Source organism: Lissotriton helveticus, chromosome 5_1 (genome assembly GCF_964261635.1).
Source record: "Lissotriton helveticus chromosome 5_1, aLisHel1.1, whole genome shotgun sequence".
Taxonomy (NCBI): domain Eukaryota; kingdom Metazoa; phylum Chordata; class Amphibia; order Caudata; family Salamandridae; genus Lissotriton; species Lissotriton helveticus.
Window position 1 is genome coordinate 538,720,105 of NC_136065.1, and position 27,407 is coordinate 538,747,511.

Sequence of the window (27,407 nt, forward strand, 5' to 3'; positions counted from 1 at the left end):
CACAACCGACCGCTACTTCCTTCTTTTTCCCTAAAAATGTTTAAATGTTTTTACTGTTTTTGTTTTGTTGTATATATTTATAAGTTATTAAAGTTTTATAATCCTACTACTTTGTTGGAGTGCTATATATTTTTAATGTGACACATAATTGTAAAAACTTTGATGTACAAAGAGTCATCCCTGGAATCTTCCGCTTCAGGCTCGGTCCCCTCCCCAATCACAATACAGGATGGTTTTCAGATAGTAGGAACGCGTGTGGTGTGACGGATCTCATCGGGTGTGGGCCTTGATCTACTATAACTCCTTTGAAGAGGGGTAATTCTTTACAGCTGGGGCCATAAACTACATCTGCAGGGCTAGCTGATAGCCTGGGACCGGCCTGGACAATCGGACACAGAGGAAGAGGAGTGTCAGAGGGTGCGGTAGTGAATAGGGCGAAAGGGAGGTGTCGGGGCGGGCACAGGGTGTGATTCTCAGGGAAGAGCAGCGCAGATGGGGGGAGGTTTATTGCCCATGCATAAGACAGAGAGCGGGGGTGACCAGTGCCTGGGGGAGATGCTTGCGAGGGTGGGGAGCCATGCTAAGGATCGACAGCGTGCAGAGAGTGGGTCTGGTCAAGTCATCTAAAATGGCTGCCGTGCACGACAAAAGTGTGGCATTTGAAAAAAGGCAAGATGGCGCAGACAATGTTTTTCAACACTTCCTGATTTCCTTCGAATCGAACGTTAACAGACGTTGGGGCATATTACCAAAGTTAAGCGATATTTACCCTAACGATGCTTAGCAACGAATTTTATTCCGCTAAGCATCTTCAGAAATTATCGCAGATAAACCTTGCTATTATCAAGGTTTATCGCAAATGCGATAAAAAACGGCCGCAATGCATTAATATCGCTGAAAAGTCAGCGATATTCATGCATTACCGAGCTAATGCTCTTAGCCATGTTATCCACCTCCCATTGGATAACATGGCTAAGAACTGCTCAGGGCAGGTGTTACTTTTTGGAGATATTCGCGCTTAGCGCGAATATCTCCAAAAGTTGGTAATAGGAGATAGCGATGTTAGCGACTGTTTCCAGTCGCTAACATCTTGGTATGCCCACTTTGCATGTCATTAGTGATAAATATCACTGACATGCAAAGTGGGGCCCAAGATAGTCGCTATCTCCTACTAGCGGTCGCTAACTGGTGTTAGCGACAGCTAGGTAATACGGAGATAATTTTATCTCCGCTTTCTTGGCTTTTAAAGCCAAAAAAGCGGAGATAAACCCCCTTGATAATATGCCCCGTTATCTCTCCCACACTACCGGTCCCCCTGTGCTTAAACGCCGAGATGGTAGGGACTGCATCCCGTGAAGATAGGCCGAGACGTCACTCAGCAGAAAAAAAAGTTAAAAAAAAGTCTATAAACATACAATAAGTTAAAAGTCAATCATTCTTCATTCCTTGTAGTACGCTCCCCAGTCCGCTTCCCGTTACGCTAACCGGGCGCACCCCACCAAAAAAACGATTTTTTTTTGCCCCGCGGAGCCCTTTTAAAGCCTCCACATCAAACCTATGGGGTCAGGGAGGATCTACTATGCCCCCTTATGGTCATTTGCCCCTTCGCTTTGGCCTCCTCTTGTCTCTCGATCCTACCGAGAGACAAGATGGCGGCCGCTATGGACTGTTTGGAATGTTTACAGACGCCGGAGAACCAATCAGCTTCGCTTCACAAAGCTCCATAACGCAAAAAGTACGCGAACTGGAGCGCTGCCCGGTCCGCTGTTACAGATATATATCTTTTTTTGAACGTTAATTTCTCAAAATCCACTGGAGCACATATATTGAGACCTAGCAAAGGCACATCGGGCTACCAGTCCCTACAATTTTGCCAAGTTTCGTGCAAATCCATTCAGCCGTTCGATTATTATTATTTATTTATTGTTTTGCCCCGCGGGGCCCTTTTAAAACCTCCACATCAAAACTAGGGGGTCAGGGAGGATCTACTATGCCCCCTTATGGTCATTTTCCCCTTCGCTTTGGCCTCCTCTTGTCTCTCGATCCTACCGAGAGACAAGATGGCGGCCGCTATGGACTGTTTGGAATGTTTACAGACGCCGGAGAACCAATCAGCTTCGCTTCACAAAGCTCCATAACGCAAAAAGTACGCGAACTGGAGCGCTGCCCGGTCCGCTGTTACAGATATATATCTTTTTTTGAACGTTAATTTCTCAAAATCCACTGGAGCACATATATTGAGACCTAGCAAAGGCACATCGGGCTACCAGTCCCTACAATTTTGCCAAGTTTCGTGCAAATCCATTCAGCCGTTCGGGCTAAAAGTGAGGCCAACCGCCCTATGGAAAACTCAATGTTAAAAACACGTTTTGGGACCCCCCTTTTTTCTCGGCCCCCCCTTGACGAAACCCCCCCAAATTTTCAGGGGCTACTCAGAAACAAAATGTTCCATTTTCCTGAAAATTTCAGCCAATTCTGTCCACAAACGCCAAAAGTTATTAGACATAGAATTTTCAAAAATCCCATAGAGAAAAAATCCTAACTATATATACCTACTGGCGACCGCCAGGAGGTAATATATATATATATATATATATATATATATATATATATATATATATATATATATATATATATATATATATATATATATATATATATATATATTACCTCCTGGCGGTCGCCAGTAGGTAGTTATAGTTAGGACCTAGTTTCCATAAAAAATCTGCAACATTCTATTTGGAATAACTTTGGCGGCGTTTGGCGAATCTTTGAGAAATTTCCAAGAAGATGGGGCGATCCGCTCTGCTCCTATTCTGAAAGTTTCGGGGTGATTCATCAAGCGGGGGCTGAGAAAAAAGGGGGGTCCCAAAACGTGTTTTCCCCATGCAATTTTCCATAGGGACCTTTAAGTGAGGCTACAGCCCGAACTGCTGAACCGAATTACACCAAATTTGGCAAAAAGGTAGAGTTTGGTTCGCAGATTACACTTTTTGTTAAATGGTGTAAATCCGTGCAGTAGTTTCTGAGAAAATCATAGATATATCTATGGATGAAGTATGATACACGTACCTTCCGAGGACTATACGCGTACCATTACGGGCATGAGCTGCATGCTAATTGGTTGTCAACTGTCCGTCAACACTCCAAATCAGGAAGTGTTGGCAGTCATCTTGTGTCTCGGTAGAACCGAGGCACAAGAAAACTGAAAAACAAGTGTGCAAATGGCGCAAAGGGGGCAGAAAACCCCCAAACCCCCTAGGCCTGCTCAGGGGTCCCACAAGGACCCCCAAGGCCCAAAAAATATATATATATTTTTTTAAATCGCGGGATACGCGTAGGGTACACGTATCCCGCAAACAAAACAAAAAACAAAGGCTGATAAATTTGTAATTAGCCCCCAGGGGGGGCCAAATCCTGGGCTCAATGTGGATAATTACAATGGGGGCCCGAAGGGGCCCCCCAGCCCCGGGGACCACCACACCCGGGGCTTTAATGTTATAAATGCAGGGGGGCTCATGGCCCCCCGCAGCCCCGGAGACCGCCACCCCCCGGGGCTTCTTTTTTATTATAATAATGGGGGACCGGAGGGGTCCCCCAGCCCCGGGGACTGCCACCCCCCGGGCTTTAATATTATGTGTGCGGGGGGGTCACGGCCCCCCTGCAGCCCTGGGGACCGCCACACCCCGGGCCTTCTTTTTTTATAAAATAACAAATTCCTGTGTGGGGGGCTCAAGCCCCCCACACGCCCCGGGGACTGCCACTTCCCCAGGGTACTACATTTTTCAATTGGGGGTCCTTGACAGACTTGTTTTGGCCCTGGGGACCGCCACCTCCCAGGGGCGGCTCCTGCAGTGTCCCGGGGTGCCTGCATCCAGGACACTGTAGTTTGCTATGGTAGGGCGGTAGCCTCGCGGCTCCCACCCTACCATAGCAAACTGCTTTGGTTTTTGGAAGAGAGAGCAGGAAACCTGTTCTCTCTTCCAAAAACCAAAACCAATTGCTTTTCTACATGGGGAGCAGCATGTTAGCTGCTCCCCATGCAGAAAAGCAATGCCGGCTCCCGCAGGATGCGGGGAGCCGGCAGGGACCGTGGGGGACTTGGGACCCCACCACGGTCCCCAACGGAGAGGGCCAGGCCCCGGGGGATGGGGTCCCAGGGCGAGAAGTGGCCCGGTAACCCAACAGGAACCTCCACTCTGCGCTTGGGGCTGCGTTGCAGAGAGGTGTAAAAAGGGTCATGGCCTCATTACACCTCTCTGCAACTCAGCCCCTTGGTGCATACTTGATGTTCCTGGTGGGCTACTTGGCCCCCAGGGACCCCCAGTATTCAAGGGGACTTAATCCCCCAACTTAGAACGCGCCACGGGGCGCGTTTGCACAGTGGTGAAGGGAGGGGGTGGGGCTTGAGGTGATGTGTATGCAAACACGCCCTGTGGCGCATTTTAAGTTGGGGAATTAATTCCTATTCAATCCAGAGGTCCCCTAGGGGCCAACAAGCCCACCAGGTACCTCCAGTAAGCACCATGGAGCTGCGTTGCAGAGTGTTGTAAGAAGGGGTGTGGCCTCTGAACACCTCTCTGCAACGCTGCTCCCATCACTTATGACATCACTGATGACATCTCAAATGACATCACTGATGACATCATCCTTGTGAAAGAGTGGCAGACCTCCTCTCACCGTAATATAACCTTTAATACACACATTAAAAAATAGAAACTAAAATTTTTAAAAATATGGAGATACCAATACCAGTTACGACAACCTATTCAGTAATTCCAACCTCTAGATACACATCCACTCATTCACCAACAGTTCTATATAGTCACTCATACATGTACTCACTCATCATATGTACTCATACACCTATACATCCTGTTACACACCGATACTCATCCATAGAGTTACTCACACACATACTCACACATGCAAATAAACTATCAAACATCCATTTACTTGCATATACAGCTATACACATACCACTATACTTACTTCTACAGAAACGTACACATACTTACTCTCTTAAACAATCACTTATAGAAACACATACTTATTTATACAGGAACTCTTCCAATTTCTCACATATACTCAGTTATATACATCAATACTCACATATACTAGTTTAAAACATATGTAGTTACTCATAAAGATACTATTGAGACAGTCATTCACTCACTAATCTCACAGTGAGGGAAGTTTAACTTCATTATTGGACAGTGTTCCCTCAGATACATTTACTACGTTCATGATGTTGGTTGTCTGCCCCTCGTCATCATTCCCATGGGCACTGCATTTTCTTTTCTTCAGTTTTATCTTTGCCTGTTTGTTCTTTTGTTCTTCCTCCGGAGCCTCTTCCTGGCCTCTCTGAAAATAATTTTCCATAGTTTGTTCTGTCCCCCCCTGGTGCAATAATTGAAACTGCAAAGAAAAAAACCTTCTGGTCCATTTCTCACTGCAGACCTCGTGCCAGGGTTGTTTCCCAGACATCTGATGCATTGCTGTCCGGGACATCACTTTCATCTGGTTCCGAGACGAGGTGCTGGTCAGTTTGGTTTGCCGGTGGCAGGTCCCTGGATGGTATGCCATTGAACATATGATTGTATTTTTTGTGGAAGATTCAGGTTCTTACAGATTGATAATATTTGAAAGTCCTGAATAAATGTGCTCCTTTTTACTGGTAATTTCTTCTTCAGTTTTTGCTAGATGCAGTTATAAATTCTTTGAAAACTCATCAAACACCACTTTTGACACAATAATATTAAGCTTCTGTGTGAGTTTTTCTATCTCTTTCAGTATTTTGGTGCGATCTTTGATAGCATATTTGACCAGAATGCACATCATAGTCATAGAACAGTTCTTAGAATTGTTGGCCAAGTGTAGGAGCATCTCTGGGTGATGTATTCTTGAGATTAGTCATGATATTGACTGACCACATTGAAACAAATGCAAGGAAAACCCTTTATCGAATGAAATAACATAGATCTCCTGGCTCAAAACTTTTAACAAAGGCCTGAATGACAACATTCCATGGCTGACACTTAATCATTTAGATGGCCACATGAAGAGGACAGATCTGCACCTGGCAATATTCATGTATAACAAACACCAAAGGCTGATAACGCGAAATTATTAGTCACTAGACACACGTCGACCCTAACCACACCAGATACCACAGTCAATACCGTGACCGACCTAAAAAACACACCACCTAGATAGGTTGTATTGAAATGTGCTATTAAGGCAACCAAAAATAAGAGGGCATTAGAACCATGCATACCCATTCGATAATCCTCAGGTAGACACCACAACGTTAACCATGTGAAGTGTAATGACTATCCAAAACAAGCGGATAGTCAAAAATTGATATCGGAACGCACTCATGGCAATAATACATACATTTAATTTCATGTCCCTAAAATTATAAGAAGCATGTAGATAGGAAAATACTTTTTATTTGTGCACAGGAACCTCACTTCGAGGACCATCCAAGAGAGGCATGCCCATCCAAGAGTTTTCGTTAACGGCATTGCAACACAACACGAATTGCCAGCTAGCTCCTCATGCTGTCATTTTAAATTATGACATTCGTGAGCACTGCCGTACAAATAACCTAAAAAGGTTTTACTTTGCTCGCCTCACAGGAGGGCCTAGCCACCCGCCGCACCCATCGGATATAACACTGGTAGCCACCACACCGTTACATACGGTAAAGTTCAATGACGACGTGCAAATATGCAGAAAATTACGGTCATAATGTACATGCTCTCTAATAACTCAGGTATCCCCATCAGGTTTAAACACGAACCTATCTACGCCATATCAGTTTTCCGACTGTAGTAGTTCATTGGAGGTCAAGAGCGCGATTTAGCGACATGAGAAATTAATACCAGTGGCCCGTAAATTTTATATGTTGTCACTTTATTTTATTTTATTTATTGACTTTTACCAAATGACCATACATGCAAACAAGTACCAACACCTCAAAAGCACATCAATTTTATGTCTATTAATGTGATCACGATGACACATAGAATTATCAAGGAGCGCACCATTAGATCTTTTTCTAAAAATGACTTACTTGCCCTAATCCAAATGCTCCAGCATGCACCTGCAAACAATTAACTGCGATTGGCAATTAAATCCCTGCTTTAAATGCCACGATCCTTCACAGCACGTCCATCATCCAGAATGGGTGAGGGAGATTTAGGGGGACATGCCGGGGATCTGAATCTAACTAAGTAAGTGCAATAACTTCCTTGATCTGTAGTTTTATTGCCTTGTCAGTTTTTAACACAAGCGTGGCTGATTTGCCCACCATAATCCTTAACTTCATACATGTTTTTGATGAAGAGTGTCCCATTTGGGTACTTCTCAGCTGAGACACGTTATTAGAAAATATGCTTTTAAGCAGAATTCTTATACTTGTGAGTTTTAAATAGAACTCTGATGACTGCAGTGCTACATAAACACAGCTAAACAGTTCGTTAAGTATACACTAAACAACAAAACCTTTATACTGCCCAGTTAACAGTACTCACAAGACAGCTCTGAGCTTGAAACCTATTTCTATTGCGTCTGGTCGCGGGATACGCGTAGGGTACACGTATCCCGCAAACAAAACAAAAAACAAAGGCTGATAAATTTGTAATTAGCCCCCAGGGGGGCCAAATCCTGGGCTCAATGTGGATAATTACAATGGGGGCCCGAAGGGGCCCCCCAGCCCCGGGGACCACCACACCCGGGGCTTTAATGTTATAAATGCAGGGGGGCTCATGGCCCCCCGCAGCCCCGGAGACCGCCACCCCCCGGGGCTTCTTTTTTATTATAATAATGGGGGACCGGAGGGGTCCCCCAGCCCCGGGGACTGCCACCCCCCGGGCTTTAATATTATGTGTGCGGGGGGGTCACGGCCCACCTGCAGCCCTGGGGACCGCCACACCCCGGGCCTTCTTTTTTTATAAAATAACAAATTCCTGTGTGGGGGGCTCAAGCCCCCCACACGCCCCGGGGACTGCCACTTCCCCAGGGTACTACATTTTTAAATTGGGGGTCCTTGACAGACTTGTTTTGGCCCTGGGGACCGCCACCTCCCAGGGGCGGCTCCTGCAGTGTCCCGGGGTGCCTGCATCCAGGACACTGTAGTTTGCTATGGTAGGGCGGTAGCCTCGCGGCTCCCACCCTACCATAGCAAACTGCTTTGGTTTTTGGAAGAGAGAGCAGGAAACCTGTTCTCTCTTCCAAAAACCAAAACCAATTGCTTTTCTACATGGGGAGCAGCATGTTAGCTGCTCCCCATGCAGAAAAGCAATGCCGGCTCCCGCAGGATGCGGGGAGCCGGCAGGGACCGTGGGGGACTTGGGACCCCACCACGGTCCCCAACGGAGAGGGCCAGGCCCCGGGGGATGGGGTCCCAGGGCGAGAAGTGGCCCGGTAACCCAACAGGAACCTCCACTCTGCGCTTGGGGCTGCGTTGCAGAGAGGTGTAAAAAGGGTCATGGCCTCATTACACCTCTCTGCAACTCAGCCCCTTGGTGCATACTTGATGTTCCTGGTGGGCTACTTGGCCCCCAGGGACCCCCAGTATTCAAGGGGACTTAATCCCCCAACTTAGAACGCGCCACGGGGCGCGTTTGCACAGTGGTGAAGGGAGGGGGTGGGGCTTGAGGTGATGTGTATGCAAACACGCCCTGTGGCGCATTTTAAGTTGGGGAATTAATTCCTATTCAATCCAGAGGTCCCCTAGGGGCCAACAAGCCCACCAGGTACCTCCAGTAAGCACCATGGAGCTGTGTTGCAGAGTGTTGTAAGAAGGGGTGTGGCCTCTGAACACCTCTCTGCAACGCTGCTCCCATCACTTATGACATCACTGATGACATCTCAAATGACATCACTGATGACATCATCCTTGTGAAAGAGTGGCAGACCTCCTCTCACCGTAATATAACCTTTAATACACACATTAAAAAATAGAAACTAAAATTTTTTAAAATATGGAGATACCAATACCAGTTACGACAACCTATTCAGTAATTCCAACCTCTAGATACACATCCACTCATTCACCAACAGTTCTATATAGTCACTCATACATGTACTCACTCATCATATGTACTCATACACCTATACATCCTGTTACACACCGATACTCATCCATAGAGTTACTCACACACATACTCACACATGCAAATAAACTATCAAACATCCATTTACTTGCATATACAGCTATACACATACCACTATACTTACTTCTACAGAAACGTACACATACTTACTCTCTTAAACAATCACTTATAGAAACACATACTTATTTATACAGGAACTCTTCCAATTTCTCACATATACTCAGTTATATACATCAATACTCACATATACTAGTTTAAAACATATGTAGTTACTCATAAAGATACTATTGAGACAGTCATTCACTCACTAATCTCACAGTGAGGGAAGTTTAACTTCATTATTGGACAGTGTTCCCTCAGATACATTTACTACGTTCATGATGTTGGTTGTCTGCCCCTCGTCATCATTCCCATGGGCACTGCATTTTCTTTTCTTCAGTTTTATCTTTGCCTGTTTGTTCTTTTGTTCTTCCTCCGGAGCCTCTTCCTGGCCTCTCTGAAAATAATTTTCCATAGTTTGTTCTGTCCCCCCCTGGTGCAATAATTGAAACTGCAAAGAAAAAAACCTTCTGGTCCATTTCTCACTGCAGACCTCGTGCCAGGGTTGTTTCCCAGACATCTGATGCATTGCTGTCCGGGACATCACTTTCATCTGGTTCCGAGACGAGGTGCTGGTCAGTTTGGTTTGCCGGTGGCAGGTCCCTGGATGGTATGCCATTGAACATATGATTGTATTTTTTGTGGAAGATTCAGGTTCTTACAGATTGATAATATTTGAAAGTCCTGAATAAATGTGCTCCTTTTTACTGGTAATTTCTTCTTCAGTTTTTGCTAGATGCAGTTATAAATTCTTTGAAAACTCATCAAACACCACTTTTGACACAATAATATTAAGCTTCTGTGTGAGTTTTTCTATCTCTTTCAGTATTTTGGTGTGATCTTTGATAGCATATTTGACCAGAATGCACATCATAGTCATAGAACAGTTCTTAGAAATGTTGGCCAAGTGTAGGAGCATCTCTGGGTGATGTATTCTTGAGATTAGTCATGATATTGACTGACCACATTGAAACAAATGCAAGGAAAACCCTTTATCGAATGAAATAACATAGATCTCCTGGCTCAAAACTTTTAACAAAGGCCTGAATGACAACATTCCATGGCTGACACTTAATCATTTAGATGGCCACATGAAGAGGACAGATCTGCACCTGGCAATATTCATGTATAACAAACACCAAAGGCTGATAACGCGAAATTATTAGTCACTAGACACACGTCGACCCTAACCACACCAGATACCACAGTCAATACCGTGACCGACCTAAAAAACACACCACCTAGATAGGTTGTATTGAAATGTGCTATTAAGGCAACCAAAAATAAGAGGGCATTAGAACCATGCATACCCATTCGATAATCCTCAGGTAGACACCACAACGTTAACCATGTGAAGTGTAATGACTATCCAAAACAAGCGGATAGTCAAAAATTGATATCGGAACGCACTCATGGCAATAATACATACATTTAATTTCATGTCCCTAAAATTATAAGAAGCATGTAGATAGGAAAATACTTTTTATTTGTGCACAGGAACCTCACTTCGAGGACCATCCAAGAGAGGCATGCCTATCCAAGAGTTTTCGTTAACGGCATTGCAACACAACACGAATTGCCAGCTAGCTCCTCATGCTGTCATTTTAAATTATGACATTCGTGAGCACTGCCGTACAAATAACCTAAAAAGGTTTTACTTTGCTCGCCTCACAGGAGGGCCTAGCCACCCGCCGCACCCATCGGATATAACACTGGTAGCCACCACACCGTTACATACGGTAAAGTTCAATGACGACGTGCAAATATGCGGAAAATTACGGTCATAATGTACATGCTCTCTAATAACTCAGGTATCCCCATCAGGTTTAAACACGAACCTATCTACGCCATATCAGTTTTCCGACTGTAGTAGTTCATTGGAGGTCAAGAGCGCGATTTAGCGACATGAGAAATTAATACCAGTGGCCCGTAAATTTTATATGTTGTCACTTTATTTTATTTTATTTATTGACTTTTACCAAATGACCATACATTCAAACAAGTACCAACACCTCAAAAGCACATCAATTTTATGTCTATTAATGTGATCACGATGACACATAGAATTATCAAGGAGCGCACCATTAGATCTTTTTCTAAAAATGACTTACTTGCCCTAATCCAAATGCTCCAGCATGCACCTGCAAACAATTAACTGCGATTGGCAATTAAATCCCTGCTTTAAATGCCACGATCCTTCACAGCACGTCCATCATCCAGAATGGGTGAGGGAGATTTAGGGGGACATGCCGGGGATCTGAATCTAACTAAGTAAGTGCAATAACTTCCTTGATCTGTAGTTTTATTGCCTTGTCAGTTTTTAACATAAGCGTGGCTGATTTGCCCACCATAATCCTTAACTTCATACATGTTTTTGATGAAGGGTGTCCCATTTGGGTACTTCTCAGCTGAGACACGTTATTAGAAAATATGCTTTTAAGCAGAATTCTTATACTTGTGAGTTTTAAATAGAACTCTGATGACTGCAGTGCTACATAAACACAGCTAAACAGTTCGTTAAGTATACACTAAACAACAAAACCTTTATACTGCCCAGTTAACAGTACTCACAAGACAGCTCTGAGCTTGAAACCTATTTCTATTGCGTCTGGTCTTAGATTGGTACGAGACGCTCGTCTCACCTGATTCCTCTGAGGCAGTCATATATTTACAGGTATTTAATGAATGGATTATTTTCATTTATGTAATTTATCAAGTACTGTATGTATTCAATACCCATAAATAAGACCAACTTAAAAAAAAACCACAGAATAATGAAATGTGATCTTAGATCAGACCTTAATTGGGCAAAGGACTAACTTCACAGGTATATATGGCATAACAAAGGCTTACGCACAATGATGCAAAAACCAACCAGGCTTGCTCACCATGTAACCAAGCCAGCAGAATCACATCTCGAAAAATCCCACAATTCTTAGTAGATACTCCATTTTCCATGGAACTTCCAGAAAATGAGTACTTCATTTGCCCCACCAGTCCATGACTGTTTTTTAACGAAGACGCATAAGTAAACTGGATTTACAAACACACACCAAAAGGTTGCAGAAGGGATCTGACTATAATTATAAAGGTCCTTGTCAGAAATGGGGTTTCTGGTTGGCTAGGGCATGCTCCTGAGCCACACAGAAACCACCACTCTAGTCAGGGCAAGGGAGTTACACAATGAAGATAACCCCTGCTCACCCCCTTGATAGCTGGGTAGAGCAGTCAGGCTTTTCCCAGAGGCAATGTGTACGGTGCTTGCACAACATGATCATGCAGCAGCAACACACTAGGCACACCACAAAACAAAAGGTTATATAAAAAAATAGCCTTTGTATTAACCATAAAACACGTTAGAACCCCATCACATATATACACTGCGCCACCAGGCACTTGTCATGACGTAACAGGGATTATATAAATCACGTTGCCAATCTGGCAATTGTCATAACATTACATACATCACGAGGCCAATCGGGCCACTGTCAAGACCATTACAATTAGGGACCAGTAGCTACTGATAATATTGTGCTTAGCACAACAGGATATGCATACATCTAATCATAACACAAGACTTTTCAGGTCTATGCTGGAGTGTGACCAGTTTTTTGACAAAAAAAGTTGAAATTGTGTCTCTCAGTAAAGCCCCAAAGGGAAGCAATCCCTTTCAGGGTGAATGCCCTCACCCACCATAGGTGGCATGCTTCATCATATGGGCTTCTCCTCCCAGTGGGAAAACCTAGTCCCACTGATGGCTACAACTCCCTCACTGTGAGGTGGAGCTCTGGGATGTTTTTAGAATGTCCTAAGCAATAGAGGATGCTAAAATCCCATATGTGAGCGCAAGGTGTCGTGAGGGTGCAGCGCTAAATGTGAGTGAAAAGGTAAATATGATTCTAAAACTACTTAGTGGGGACAAAAATCTTTTTATTGGCTTGTCCGGACTGGCAGGGTTAAAATGCAGTGCAAAGCAGGGTAGATTCAAACTGCTAAGATGTAAAAATCAGTCGACATGTTTCAGCCTATCTGATCTTTAAAAGTATCCAGGCTTTCATCAGGACCAAAAAGAATAAACAAAGCTGCTGCTTGTGTGAAAAAATTAGAAAAACAATAATAGCAAATAGTAAATATAGGGACACAAAACCAGTAATCCAATGTAAGGTTCGGTATTACTGAAACTTATCCAAACCGATGGATAAGTAGACCCACCTCAACCTGGTAACAACCCAGGGAAGGGGGCCCTGCTCTCTTCGTTGGTACCCAGTTGTGGTACATGAGCTGCAACCGGAGGCTGAAACATGTCGACCAATTTTTACATCTTAGCAGTTTGAAGCTACACTGCTTTGCACTGCTTTTTAACCCTTCCAGTCCGGACAAGCCAATAAAAATTTTGCAGACAATGAAACTCTCCTGCAAAGTACAGCACAGAGCACAGTGAACACTGTGTGAAAAACCTGTTCAAAGAGCATCGATTCGCTCAAAATAACCAAGGTCTGAGGATGCTAAAAATCACGTAACCTGCAGCCTTCATACTGTGATGAAAACTTTACAGATAGCCCATCTTCTAAAGCAAACAAGCACATGTACGTAGGTTAGTACCTACTGCATGCAGTCCTCTACATGCTAAGATAAATCGGTCTATTAGCGCCAGGCTGCATGCAATACTTAATATGTCAAATCTTTGCCCAGCTGGATACCTTTCTGCAGTTCAAAAAAACGTGTGTGGAATATAATGAACACAAGTCAACTGTCACGTGCACACATAATTACTCTTCAATACAGTACCTACACACATGGGGCATTAAGAGCACATGTGTTTTGTAAACACTTATACCAATGAGCTGTGCATAGGCTGCACACAATTAGGTAGAAATGTAATATGATAGTTACCCGCCATTATGTAAACTATGAAACAAACTAACACACTCATTGGATGATGTCATCAATTATGTCATTTGAGATTCCAATACTATCATAAATTATGTCATAGAAATTGTCATGAGTGATCTCATATGTGAGGTCACATGCAGTGTATGGTGGGGGCTAAAGTTATAGCTAGCTCTGCTTAGTATTACAGGTAAATTTCCGTGTTTTTTTTAGTTCCAATCTTTAATGTTGTCACTGACAAATTCTCTTAACTATAACGTTACTTTAACCTTTCTTTTTTTTCAGTGAATTTCTGGGGTATTTAATTAGATTACATAAATCCAAAACCCAGCCGTAGTGGGGGCTTGGCCACAAGGTCTGGCCTGCAGCCAGGTCTTGTGCCCAACCCCCTCCAAAGGCAATCAACTCCACACTGCACATGGCCTGCACAGGACCTGGCTGTGGGGACCTTAACCTAGAGGGCCTTTTTTAAAGGGAAGAGTGCCATGAGTTCCCCTCTCCCTTAGCCTCGTTAGGCTCCGGGGGCCCCATCCTCCAGGGCCTTATTTAAATTAAAGGGAAGGGGGCTGAGTACCACCCTCCCTAAGTCTTATTGGGCCCTGGAGAACCCATGCCCATGGCTTGTTTTTTTTTGTTGCTTTTAAAAACTTTTATTGAAATTAAAGCACATTACAGTATAAGTTTTCAAGTAGTAAATTCTGGCATTAATGGTTTAGCGGCATAAATTAATTAAAATGGCACAGAAGGGTATGCAGTGACAAATCATACAGCGAACCGTATAGGTATCTACAAGGCGGTCATGAGGTTATTGGATAGAACATCAGGGACACAGGATTTATGAGTATGATTCCATATTGACTTGCGCAACTGCTCAGCGTGGCAGGATTTGGGGTTCCTCCCTAGGGGGATTAGGGCATTGTCAGCATCATCTAATTAACTGAGGTATGTCACCAGGGCAGCCCAGATGTCATTCGGTCAGCTCGCAGTGGGATTAAGTTCCAATATTTAGTCAGGTTTACGGCCCAGCACTAACAACATTGCCACCAATCAGCGGCTAGCATCAGGGATCTCTTTGACATAACCCAGTAGACACGTAAACGGGTGTGATGCAATGTGATCAGAGGGGATAGCGCTAATGATTTTGCACTCTGTTTGCCAGTAATTGGCTATCCTCGACCATGTCCAGACCAGGTGTAAGAATGTGGCATCAGGTGCTGAGCAGCACATACACCTCGCATCCGCGATTAAACCCATTTTGCGGAGGGCCACTGGGGTGCAGTATATTCTATGTAAGAATTTTAAGTGTATCAATCGTAGCCTATAATTAGGGGAGAGTCTTTCAGTCTGGTTGCAGGAGTATTGCCACTGTTCTGGTGATGGCCCCATAGCGTGGTCTGCTGTCCATGTCAGCGTGCGCACTCTGTCGGGGAGGCAGCAAAGAAAATCGCATATAGCCCGATGACAAGTTTGCGAGGTGACGCAGTAGTGTGAATGTATTCATGTGCTGTGTTTGGCGGTGGAGAGTTCGGGAATGCACTGTTAATGTTCCTACAAGTCGTGGATAATATAGCAGGTTTCCAAGCAGGATGAGGGGCCTGGTTTTGGTGTGCATGGGGAGAGGGAGGAACTGAATATTAGGATAAAGGTCTTCATTAGTATTTATGCCCAGGGACTTATCACGGTGTGCCATTCCTCTGTTGTGCAGTGGAGGAAAGGTTGGATTCTCTGCCAAATAGGTGAACACCAACAAAGCCGTCGTTTTGTGGCTATACTCGGAAATACTTTATAACACTTATGTAAACTCCAAGTTCTCCACCTGAATAAAACAGGCTTAAGTGGTGCAGAACACATAAGAAGATGCGCAGAATGCATTTTCCATTATATTCTGACCGTAATATTGAGCCTTTGTCATCAAAAACGTTTCCATAAAAGAAAAAAGTGAATGTTGACAAATTTCCAAACTTCACCCATGAGGATTTGCCACAGAGCAAAGTTTAGGGAATGTTGGAGAAACGTTTTAGTCCACATTGTGTATATCTATATTGTATAAGCTCTGTGGATGTACCCTTGTGTTAACAAATAATTTATTTTTTGGGCAAACTTGGAAAAATATATACAGATGTGGAGTAGTGGTTGTCATGTTTGCCACCACCTTCACATTTATTTGGAAATCACCACCTAAAAGCAAGTTTTTCCCTATGATAATACATATTATCATCTTGCATAGTGAATAGATTGATTCTGAAACTGCTTTAAACAACCTCACCGGTTTGCATCTGTGTATGCATTCATTATTGGGTTCCTGAATGCATATGCATGCGCCTGCCTCTGTCAGTTTATGGATTAGAATGTATGCATGTCTGAATGTAGAGGAAATTCATCATGACTGTGCTTATCTGGCTTATGGTTGGATGTTTTGTAAGAGCAGGCTGTCACTTTCACACTTTTTTATCCATCACACTGGTAAGTGCTGTGTCACATTACACGATGTCTGCCCCTTGGTGGTCATCATGCATGACATGGAAACACTTCCCACACAGGATCAAAAATAAAACAACATCCTTTTAGCCTCACGCAATACAAGGAGTAGCATGCTACCCATGTAGGCAAGCACTTTAGCGCCCCACACAGCCGCGGCCGGTAATGGGAGTACCGGTCTGGCGGTGACGTGGGGAGGGGGAGGGGCAGGGTGGGGGGTAGTAATGTATGGATTACGGAGTTTAACAGGTAAGTAGACATAAAAATAAATAAAACGAATTTCGTAGCGCGCACTGCATCGCATTTGGTGATGCAGTGCACACAACGAAATTTGTTTTATTTATTTTTATGTTTACTTGCCTGTTAAACTCCGTAATCCATACATTACTACCCCCCACCGTGCCCCTCCCCACGTCACCGCCTGAACGGTACTCCCACTACCGGCCGCGGCTGGTCCCACATCATGGCAGTGGATGTTGTATAAATGCTGCAATGCAATAAAATACAATATGGTATATAGCGAAAGGGTTCTTAGAATGTACATTCAACATTCTACATAGTTTGTGAGTGCCATGTATCCATGTGGGCAAAACTTCCAGAACATTTTATCTTCTTTGTGAGTTGGCCTGCTTTGCTCTGGCTTCATTGCACAAATAATTCTGATTCTATTCCAAACATATGGCATTGCATTCCTCATGTACAAATGTATGTTCTTTAATGCACTTACATTAGATGCAGAACCTACTGTGGACTTGTGAAATTATCATTTTCCAACAGCTCTCCCTTCATGCATATTGTAAACTGTTGGTTAATTCATATTAGCGTTGGTTCATTGTTGCTTGTAGTTCTATTCCTGAAGTATTACACCAACGCCATGTACACGGCCCTTGAATATGTTAGGATTGCCTTTTTGCATGCTAAATCAAGGGTCGGTCATCCTTTTTTATAGGTTTAAGAATTTGTTTAATTTGAAATTCTCGAGAACATTTGGCTTTTTTATAACAGCTGGCCGATGTGATATTGAACATAAAATCATCTAGAGGTATAGAAATTCATAGGCAGTCACAGAATGTAGTTTTATTCAGCATTTTGGCCAAAGCGTGTAAAATAACCATTATTCAAGGATGACTTTGTACTGTTTCCTCTCAATTATGTTTTCTTATTTTATATTCACAGGAATCCCCGAGGATTACAATGACTATTTCCGTATGAATCAGACCACGGCTGTAGTCACTCTTCTAAAACCAATAAGCAGAGATTTGCATCAGAAATTCGATTTGGTTATTAAGGTTCGTTGAATTATGTTTACATTTACATCTTATTATCAAGCTATGTTTTATATTATTGCGAAAAAAAAGATTGGCCAATCATGTTTCTGTCATTGTCCAACAGATATACAGTAGTTTTAAATGAAAAGGTTGTAAGGACAGAAAAACTGATGGATGAATGGGCAGTATAAAGGCAATAAAGATCTATCTATCTATCTATCTATCTATCTATCTATCTATCTATCTATCTATCTATCTATCTATCTATCTATCTATCTATCTATCTATCTGTCTGTCTGTCTGTCTGTCTGTCTGTCTGTCTGTCTGTCTGTCTGTCTGTCTGTCTGTCTGTCTGTCTGTCTGTCTGTCTGTCTGTCTATACTACATTAAATATAACTCGCAACTCTACCATGCACTGTGTTCTGAAAAAATCCTCCTAATTCATAGAGCCGAGTATTGTAGACCATAGGGTCATATAGGGGAGTAGAGTGGCCTAGAGTGAAGTGGCATAAAGTACAGTGGTTCAGAATACATTGGAATAGAGTGCAGTGGTATGAAGGGCATTGGTTTTGAGTAAAGAGGTGTCAAGTGCATTGGCGTAGAGTGCATTGATGTAGAGTAGAGTGGAGTAGAGTTCAGTGCCAAAGAGCAGAGTGGTGTATATGGCAGTGGAATGGAGTGCAGTGGTGCAGAATGGTTTAGAGAGGCATAAGTGATGCTAGGTGTAGTGGCGTAGAGTGCTTTGGCACAGAGTGCAGTAGAGTGGCGTTGAGTTGAGTAGTGTGGAGTAAAGTGCCGTAGCATGGAGTGCAGTGGCATAGAGTGCAGTGGCATAGATTAGACTGGTGCAGAGCATGGTCGCATAAATTAGAGTGGTCGTGAAAGAGTGATGCAGAGAGAGGTGGTGTAGAGTACAGTGGTGCAGAGTAGAAAAGAGTGGCGTAGAATGCAATGAGGTAGAGTGCCATGTTGTAGAGTTACATTGAGTTCAGTGATGGAGAGTGCAGCCTTTCAGAGTAGCTTGGTGTAGAGTAGTGTGCTGTAGAGTAGAGTGGCATAAAGAGTAGAGTGTCGCAGAGTAGAGTGGTGCAGAGAGCAGTTACATACACTGCAGTGGTGCAGAGTGGAATAGAGTGGCATAGAGTGCAGTGACTTATAGTGCAATGGTGTACAATGGTGTGGCATGCAGTGGTGTAGCATGAAGTGGCATATCATGCAGTGATGTAGAGTGCAGTTCAGCTGAGTAGAGTAATTTTGAGTTCAGTGGCAGTAAGTGCAGTATTGCAGATAAAAGTAGCACTGAGTAGAGTGGTGCAGAGCGCAGTGCATAGAGTACAGTGGTGCTGAGCAGAACATAGTGGTGTAGCATGCAGCGGCATAGATAGCAGTAGTGCAGAGTGGTGTAGAGTACCGTGGTGCAGATAAGAATAGAGTGGCGTAGAGTGCAGTGACTTATAGTGCAATGGTGTCGAATGGCATAGTGTGCAGGGGCGTAGCATGCAGTTGGGCAGAGTAGAGTGACATTCAGTTCAGTGGCGGTAACTGCCGTTGCAGAGTTGAAAAGTGCAGAGTAGAGTGGTGCAGAAAGCAGTGCATAGATTAGAGAGGGTGAAGTTTAGAATAGAGAGGTCTAACATGCAGCAACATAGAGTGCTGTGGTGCAGAGTTTGGCAGAGTAGAGTATAGTACCATAGAATGCAGTGGTGTAAAGTAGTTGGCATAGAGTGCAGTAGAATAGGGAGCATTGGTTTTGAGTAAAGTGGTGTTGAATGCATTGGCATAGAGTGCAGTGGTTTTGAGTAGAGTGGTATAGAGGGCAGTGGCATAGAGTGCAGTGGCATAGACTAGAGTGGCAAAGGGTGGATTATAGTGGGGTAGAGTACAGTGGGGTAGAGTAGATGTTTCTAAGTAGAGTGAAGTGGCATGGAGTTCAGTGTTGCAGGTAGAGTGCAGTGGTGTAGAGTAGAATGGTGTAGAGTAGAGGAGCATATAGTGCAGTGGTGTAGTGTGAAGTGGCACAGAGTGGAGGTGAGTGGCACAGAGGAGAGTGAATTGGCATAGAGTGGAGTGGTGCAGAGTAGAGTGCAGTGGTATAGAGTACAGTGTTGCAGAGTAGTGGCAGAACTCCAATCAAGAGAACTAGAGATATTCCATTTTAAACTTTTACGTAGCTATTGCAACTAAAAGCACAAAGTCCCACTCCTGATTATCTGATCATAAGTTGCAAATTCAGACTGACATAAATGGACTACGGGCAGGATTCAGGGTCTAGGTTAGATCTACTGAAAAGGTTACTTTCCCAAATTCTGGCGTGATGGAGGAGGGCATAATAAACGGGCAGATCACTTTGGATGGTCATTGCTGTAGCACGAATAGCCGACCAGGAATTGTGAATGGTTGCTGCTGTGGTGTAAAGATCCCATCAGGCATGGTAGATGGTCGTTGCTTGAGCTTTGTGTTGGCAGTCACCAGAGGCTGTTGTTCTTGTAGTGCAGAATAAGAGCCATGCTTTGCTGGACACTGCTGGACGTTGATGTAGTACGAAAAGTCGGGTTCACTGGAACTTCGCATTGGAGGTTGTCACGGGCAGCAGAGTCTCGCTGCAAAGGGTTCCTGTTGTAATCGGGTAGAGCCCAATACTTCAGGAGTTGACTTTCCTCCCTTGGAGGAGTTCAATTGATGCCAGTCAAGGGAACGGGACCTGGGAAGGCACCTCTTGGGGATCAGGAACTCTCTGCAGCAGAAGCCAACATGGCTCGGGCTGGTCCAGTTGTAGGTCCAGGCAAGTTCAGTGTGGCAAATCACGTGGGCAGTTGCTGGGAGACAGCCGGAGTTTGTTTTGTCCCTGCAGCTTAGACAAGAGGTCAGGCAAATGACCCTTAGAGTCACTCAGGTTAGCTTGGGATAAAGGGAGAAGGTCCATTCTTCCTTCTCATAAAGCAAGGCAGTCCTCAACAGCAGGGCAGTCATCGGGTAGAAGCAGTGCATTTCTCTGGGTGCAAGGCTGTCCTTTTTCTGTAAAGTCCACAGGTTCAGGAGTGTACTTATGAGTGACTTTGGAGGTTAAATGTTTATGCATGGTGCCTGCCTTTGAAGTGGTGAGATTTCCTATACTACACTCACCCTACATCTGGGTCTGGAAAGTTTTTCCCTTTCTCCTGTCAAGGCTAAAAGAAGTCTGGGTTGAGAAAAGACAGTGCATGACTGGGGTCAGATTCCTTTGTGTGTGTATGAGGCAGTGTCTTTTCAAGTGCAGGTGGGGTTGTGTGTAGCTCCTTCCAATAATCCAACCAGTATGAGGCAATCTGCCCACTCCTAAGCCCCCTATGTGTTGCTGTCTAGAAGGAATACACAAAAAGAGCCATTCACAGTCATGTGACCAAGTAACTGTGAGAATGCACTGATTGATATGTTTGTCCTTTTTTCCCCCTGTATTTTTGTGTCTTTCCTCTATTAGGTACAACCAGTAAATCTGGAAAAATGAAAAAGAAAGGATTACTGGTTTGATATCAGAGCACTTATCACTTTATTTTATTTTTTCGTTGGCAGCAGCAATTTCTTAGGTCCTGACGAAAGCCTTGACACCTCTTGGGTCGACTTGGCTGAAACATGTAGACCTCTTCGTCTAACACTAAGCAGTTTAAATCCATACTGTTCTTGCACTGTCTTTTAATCCTGACAGTAGAAGCAAGTTATTAAATGTCCTTTTGTTCCCACTAGGCGGTAAACATCGTTTACAACGATGTTTTCACAACGCGGTACCTTTACACCGCGGCTGTGACAACGCAAGTCGTTACCACGACTTGCGCTGGAGGGCGCTCAAGGTCTAAAAATAGTTAATTTACTATCCTAACACCTTCCCTAGGGTCCACGGGGACTGGTGTTAGAATAGTAAATTAAACTATTCGAAATCCGCGCCCCCCCAACGCAAGTCGTGGTAACGACTTGCGTTGTCACGGCCACGTTGTAAAGGTATGCGTTGTGACGGTACGCGTTGTACCGTCATATATCCCACTAGGCAGTTTTAACTTCACCACCTTCACAGTTTGATAAATATCTGTTGCGCTGCACCCTCACCATTATTCTCCCAGCATCTGTTGGATTTAGTATATCCTCGATAGGGTAGGAATACCAAAAACATCCCTGAGCTCCTTCCTCTCAGAGAAGAAGTTGTAGCCCTTGGTGGGACTAGGCTTTCCCACCAAGAGGAGAAACCCAGATGATGAAGCATGCCACCTCTGGTGGGGGAGGGTTTTCGTCCTGAAAGGGATTTCTCCCACAGTTAGATGGTGTGAGATTCTGGTCTGTTACTCCTCATGCTTGTGCTGTAATTGTAGACCCAAGGATTTGTTTGTGTCATTGAATAGGTTTCTTAGGCCTAGTCGAAATCACAGTTTAAGCATGCTCTACAGGCTGCAGTACAAGGCCGGAGACATTTATGAGTGGGCTACTTGGGTGGGTTGCACACTTAGAGCTTCATGCCCACTAATAGCATTCAATTTACAAGCCCTGGATAGATATAGTGCCATTTACTAGGGACCCACAAGTAAGTTAAATGTGCCACTTAGGTGTAAGCCAATTTTACCATGATTGAAGGAAACAGCACAACCAATTTAGCACTGTTTAGCAAAGTTCTAATGTCAACAAAAACAAATTCAGCAAAACAAGAGGAGTGATGGCAAAAGGGTTGGAGGAATACCACGCCAAGGATATCGGGTCTAACAGAGAAATTTGAATTGTGGACTGAGCGTTCATATTGGAACTTAACAAAACCAATAAATATATGAATGATCAATATTTATTTATTTTGGAGCAATGCAACTATGGGAATAACTGGCACCAGAAACTAGCCAACCACAGGATCATTTACACACTTACTCAACTCAGACAACCTCTATTTAAAAACTTTGCTTCCTGAACAAGAATCACAACTCACACAGGAGTGGAAGTGCACCTTTTTTCTGGGGTCACTGAGTATTTAGATTAAACAATGCCAAGCAAAAGTGGAGAACTATGTCACTAAACAAATGCAGTACTTCTAAAAATGAGACCATCTCATGAAAAGAAATTCGTATTTCAAAAACGTACAATATTTGCAGGCATCTTTACTGTGATGCTTTGATGGGTAAGAATTGCTTGGTTTGTCACAACAAACAATTTTTTAATGATATTGCGAGTAATAGATAATTAGTATAACACATGAAATCTAAGAATTGAATTGGCAAAACAGATTTTGTGCAGGTCTTTAAAGCAGGTCTCTCAAACCATTCCATCAATTCTTCCTGCAACCTGTAATAAAAGATGAAAAGCTCTGTTGAAGTCAATAATGACCTAGAGGGTGAGTCAAAGGGTGAACAGAGTAGCACTTATTCTAGCAAATGAAGGTGGCACAAAACTCTCAGGTCACAGACAACAACACAATTGCCAATATTGTTTAAAATGCATTTTTGAATTGAGTACCATACCTTTCTCATCATATAACTATTATGCAAATTTATCAACTTGTGGAGACCGAAACAACATGAATTATTTGGGCATTTTGCTATAATTATTGCTGATCCATTTCAAGAATGGTGTTAAGCACTTCCCAGCATGGGTTCGGCAAATCAGAGGTTAAGTCTCATCTTTGCAAATCAGGAAATCACTTGACTAATACAATTAGAATAATTAATTAGAATATTACATATTCCAGCAGGCAACCTTTCTGGACTAATTATGCAATTTCAAACAGCATGGCATTTCATTAAAACCAGAAAGTTAACAAAGGTTATGATTGTGATGGTTTCTATAAATCCATATTTGATTGTACTGCAATTTCGAAGTGGCTTTGAAATATTGCTTCCTTTTTTAGTAGCACATTATGTTTCAAATTAAATCAACTACTGGCTAAATGCACATAAGGCACAATTTTTATAATATTGGTGTCATAATAGGTTTTACAATTGAAAAAATTAATACTTAGAATACATATTTGTTTTATGCGTGCAGCTCATCTTAACACCATAAAACCGTTCTCCCACAGGTCTATCCATTATAATGCAGTTCATTGTTTTTCCAAATTCTCAGCCAAGCATTCATATCCCCAACTAATGTAAGCTAGTGAGATTAGTCCTGGCAGTATATCTGGGAGTTAAAATGGAGGATGGGCAGGCTATTGGTGGAGTGATTCCAAGGAACAAGATGGTGCCTTCTCTGTGCAACTCCAGCAACACAGGGTGGAACGCAAACATTTTGGCAGATGTCACAGCAGTTATTTCTGGAATGGTGTTGGCTCCCTGTACGATCGTCACCTTCTCAAGTTATTGGGTGCCGTTCTACTCGGTGCATGAGTGTATGTGTCTCAGCATCATAGGCCAATGGCATGCTGCTCCTTATGTCTCCCTCTGCTGGCACAGATGCTGGAGACACAGCTCGCTGATTGTGCCTGGAGCTAGTGGGAAACCTCTCGCCTCCCTGGGCCTCATCAGGATTGGTCTGGGGCACCAACGATCACTACAAGACCAACAACCATCCAGGCAGTGTCAGTGTAATGCGGCTGGATGAAGGTGAGTGGCACAGCCTAGATGGTCTGACAGAGGAGCAGTATCAACCGCTTTGGCAACCGAGGGTTGATACGAGGGAAAGGGAGCTCCCCGCACAAAACTGGGGTCCTCAACTGGCCTAATATCCTTTGACCATGTTACTTTAATTTTCACCAACCCACCCGTAAACTTCCAGCATAGAGGCGCATCCAGCAGTATTCGACCTTAGGTCCAGGCCTCACTTCCCTTGGGGGATTTTCCCTCCAATGATCTCTGTCCTCCATTATTGCCCCATAAACAGGATGTGACCTAATGGTCAGGCCTGCTGACTTTGGAACTGGGGAACCAGATTTGAATCTTGGCATCCGCTAAACATCCTGTGATTCTGGACAAATCACTTGATTTTCCTAGGCTTACCGAATGAATGAATGTGCTATATAAAACTGTAAAAACAGATTTGGGCACAGCAACACCTAATGCCCTCACCAGATGGGGCTGCAACTTGATGGCATGACCAATAGCTCCCGCCTACAACCTTTACTCAGTACTCTTTATTGCAGCCTAACACCCACCAGTGGAGATCCCTGAGCCAAACATTCTACCATTTATTGCTGTGACATCTCCTCCAAAAGGTGGCTGATGGGAGCTGTTGGTACCCTGTACTCTAATAGTACCTTCCTTTTCCTGCCATAGATTCAGGCAAGTCCTTGCGACAGCTCCTTCTCATAGATGTGGTGGGGGAAGGAAACCTCTGGTTTACACTCCAACACAGCTACAGGACGCTTTGTTAGATACTATCTGTAAGGAGGTCACTTACTGACGATTGGCCATTAAGACCACTGATCATGCCGAAGATGTTAAACCCATCCGGGCGCACATCAGCTCATTCCACGGAAAAGTGGCTGAGATTGATCATCTAGTGACCTGTGCTGAAGAGAAACTGAATTGCCTTGAAAACGTGGAATACAAGGTGTGGGACATCAAACAGAAGCTTATGGACCTCGTGGTGCAACAACGTATGCTTTTACTGCATACTGGAGAAAATAGAAGGGTTTGACATGAAGGACTTCCTTATATACCTACCACCTTATTTCACTGGTCTCCCTTTCTCCTGGCAATTGGAGATCCAAATGGTATATAGAATATGTTCTTGTCTCTCCTCACTAATGAGGATAACTTTGTCCAGGCAATGGCAATGACGTGGAGGGTCATAGAACTTATCTCTCAGGTTATTTCTCTTTTGACGCTAATGTCAAGTGCAAGGTCTTCCTCACTCTTTGTGCACAACTCAAAAAATGAGATATTAAATAAGGGCTTTTGGACCCTGTGACCAGTGGGTGACAAAAGATAAAGCTCCTAAATACTACACTGTTCTGGAAGATCTGTCCTGCTTTGAATATCGATCATCAGAGCATGGATATGGCATCCCTCCTTCACCGATCAAGTTGACACCTACGCAGGTAAACTAAAACTGTACAGCGGGCATCACACCTTCTCTTATCGGAAAAATATACTTAAAATGGTGGAAGAGATAAAACATGCTACCTGGCCTCAGGTTAAATAAATCCAGTTCACCTCTGAAAAATGCAACCCCCCATGATGACGCCACCCCCTCCGCACCTCGGAATTGGCTGACCAGCCCAGCAGTGTTATGAACTGCACCAACCGCACCAACCACACAAAACCGAAATGGCCCCCTAAGGGCTGTGCACCTCCTGGTCTAATTTGTACCATTTGATGGATGTGGGGCGGGTGGGTTTCTCCCCCACTCTCCCTTTTCATTGTCATAATGCACATCTTGTTCTGCTACCTTTCTGTGCCTCTGTTTCATGATTGCCTCAAAATCTAATATTTCTCAATATTTGAAAAATTAGTGCCACTTATTTTGCAAGTCTTGAAGAAAAGTTATAATATTGATATCCACACCCATGGATAATAGTTGAGCCCATAATTTTCCTCAGTTAACTCTAGCAAAAACTTGTCTGAGGTCCATAAAAGCAAGATATATAGTGCCTGATTTGGCAGGAGTGTATTAGTCGTCCAAGAGTTGTAGATTTAGGCATTGGTCAATGGTGCCTAATCCAGCCCTGAAGCCATTCTGCAGGTCTGTAGTATTTGACTCTCCTCTGCCCACCTGAGTAATTTATTTAGCACTACCATCCCCACACCTTTAACAACCGAGTCTATTAAGGAAATGGGCTGATAACATTTAGGGTCCTCCTTTGTCCCCATTTTTAAAAATAGGACCTACGATTGAGGTAGTCCATGAGAGACGGAAACCCTGCCTTACTGCTGTATTCAAAATCTATGTGAGCACAGGAGCCCATATCTCGGGAATACTCATATACAAGTCTGTTGAGATACAGTCCGGGCCAGGAGCCTTGATTTTAGTTAGCACTAATATACCAACCTTGACTTCTTCCACTGTGAAGACCAAAGGTAAGAAGCCTAGCGTGTCATTTACCATTAAGCTAGCCTCCATAGTGGAAGCAGGCCCAGAATAAATTTTGGCAAAATGACTCACCCAAGTTTCAGCTGAAATATGGGAACAAATCTCGGCTCAACCAGAAGGAGCAAACAAAGGACAGTTAACTATCCTCTGAAATTTGCTACCACTGGCTAGACAACTAGCATCATTAAGCTGTTCCAAATCTTCCTCCCTCAGGTATGACTTACACCATTGAATCTCACTCTTCGAATTGAGGGACAACTTACAATCATTTCCTTATCCTCCTGAGAGGTCTTAAGGGCCTTAACCTTCTATAAGACTTGGAGCAAGCAACATCAAACCACCTTGGGATACATTTATTAGTGGGGTTTGGCGCCGGCGAGATCAATAACTGTTGCACACAGTTCCCATTTTACGAAAGGCTGCTAGGACATCTGCCCCTTCTGCATCAACCTTTAAACAAGTAGTGTTTCCGAGGTACAAATGTTAAACAATTTGACCAACAATTCTTTTGGGAATGTTTTTTTCAGTTTGAATCTCCTATCAAGTGCAACCACTAACAACTCTTTGGCTTCTTTGC

General features: G+C 43.6%; 1 protein-coding gene across 1 annotated transcript in view; it reads left to right on the forward strand.

The window, feature by feature from the left end:
• Nucleotides 1–27,407, forward strand: part of PCDH15 (protocadherin related 15) — a 2,579,312-nt gene that overhangs the window by 1,298,701 nt on the left and 1,253,204 nt on the right. Inside the window, exon 10 of the mRNA XM_078642873.1 lies at nucleotides 17,766–17,878. Coding sequence (XP_078498999.1) covers nucleotides 17,766–17,878 — 113 coding nt within the window. The remainder of the gene's footprint in view (nucleotides 1–17,765; nucleotides 17,879–27,407) is intronic.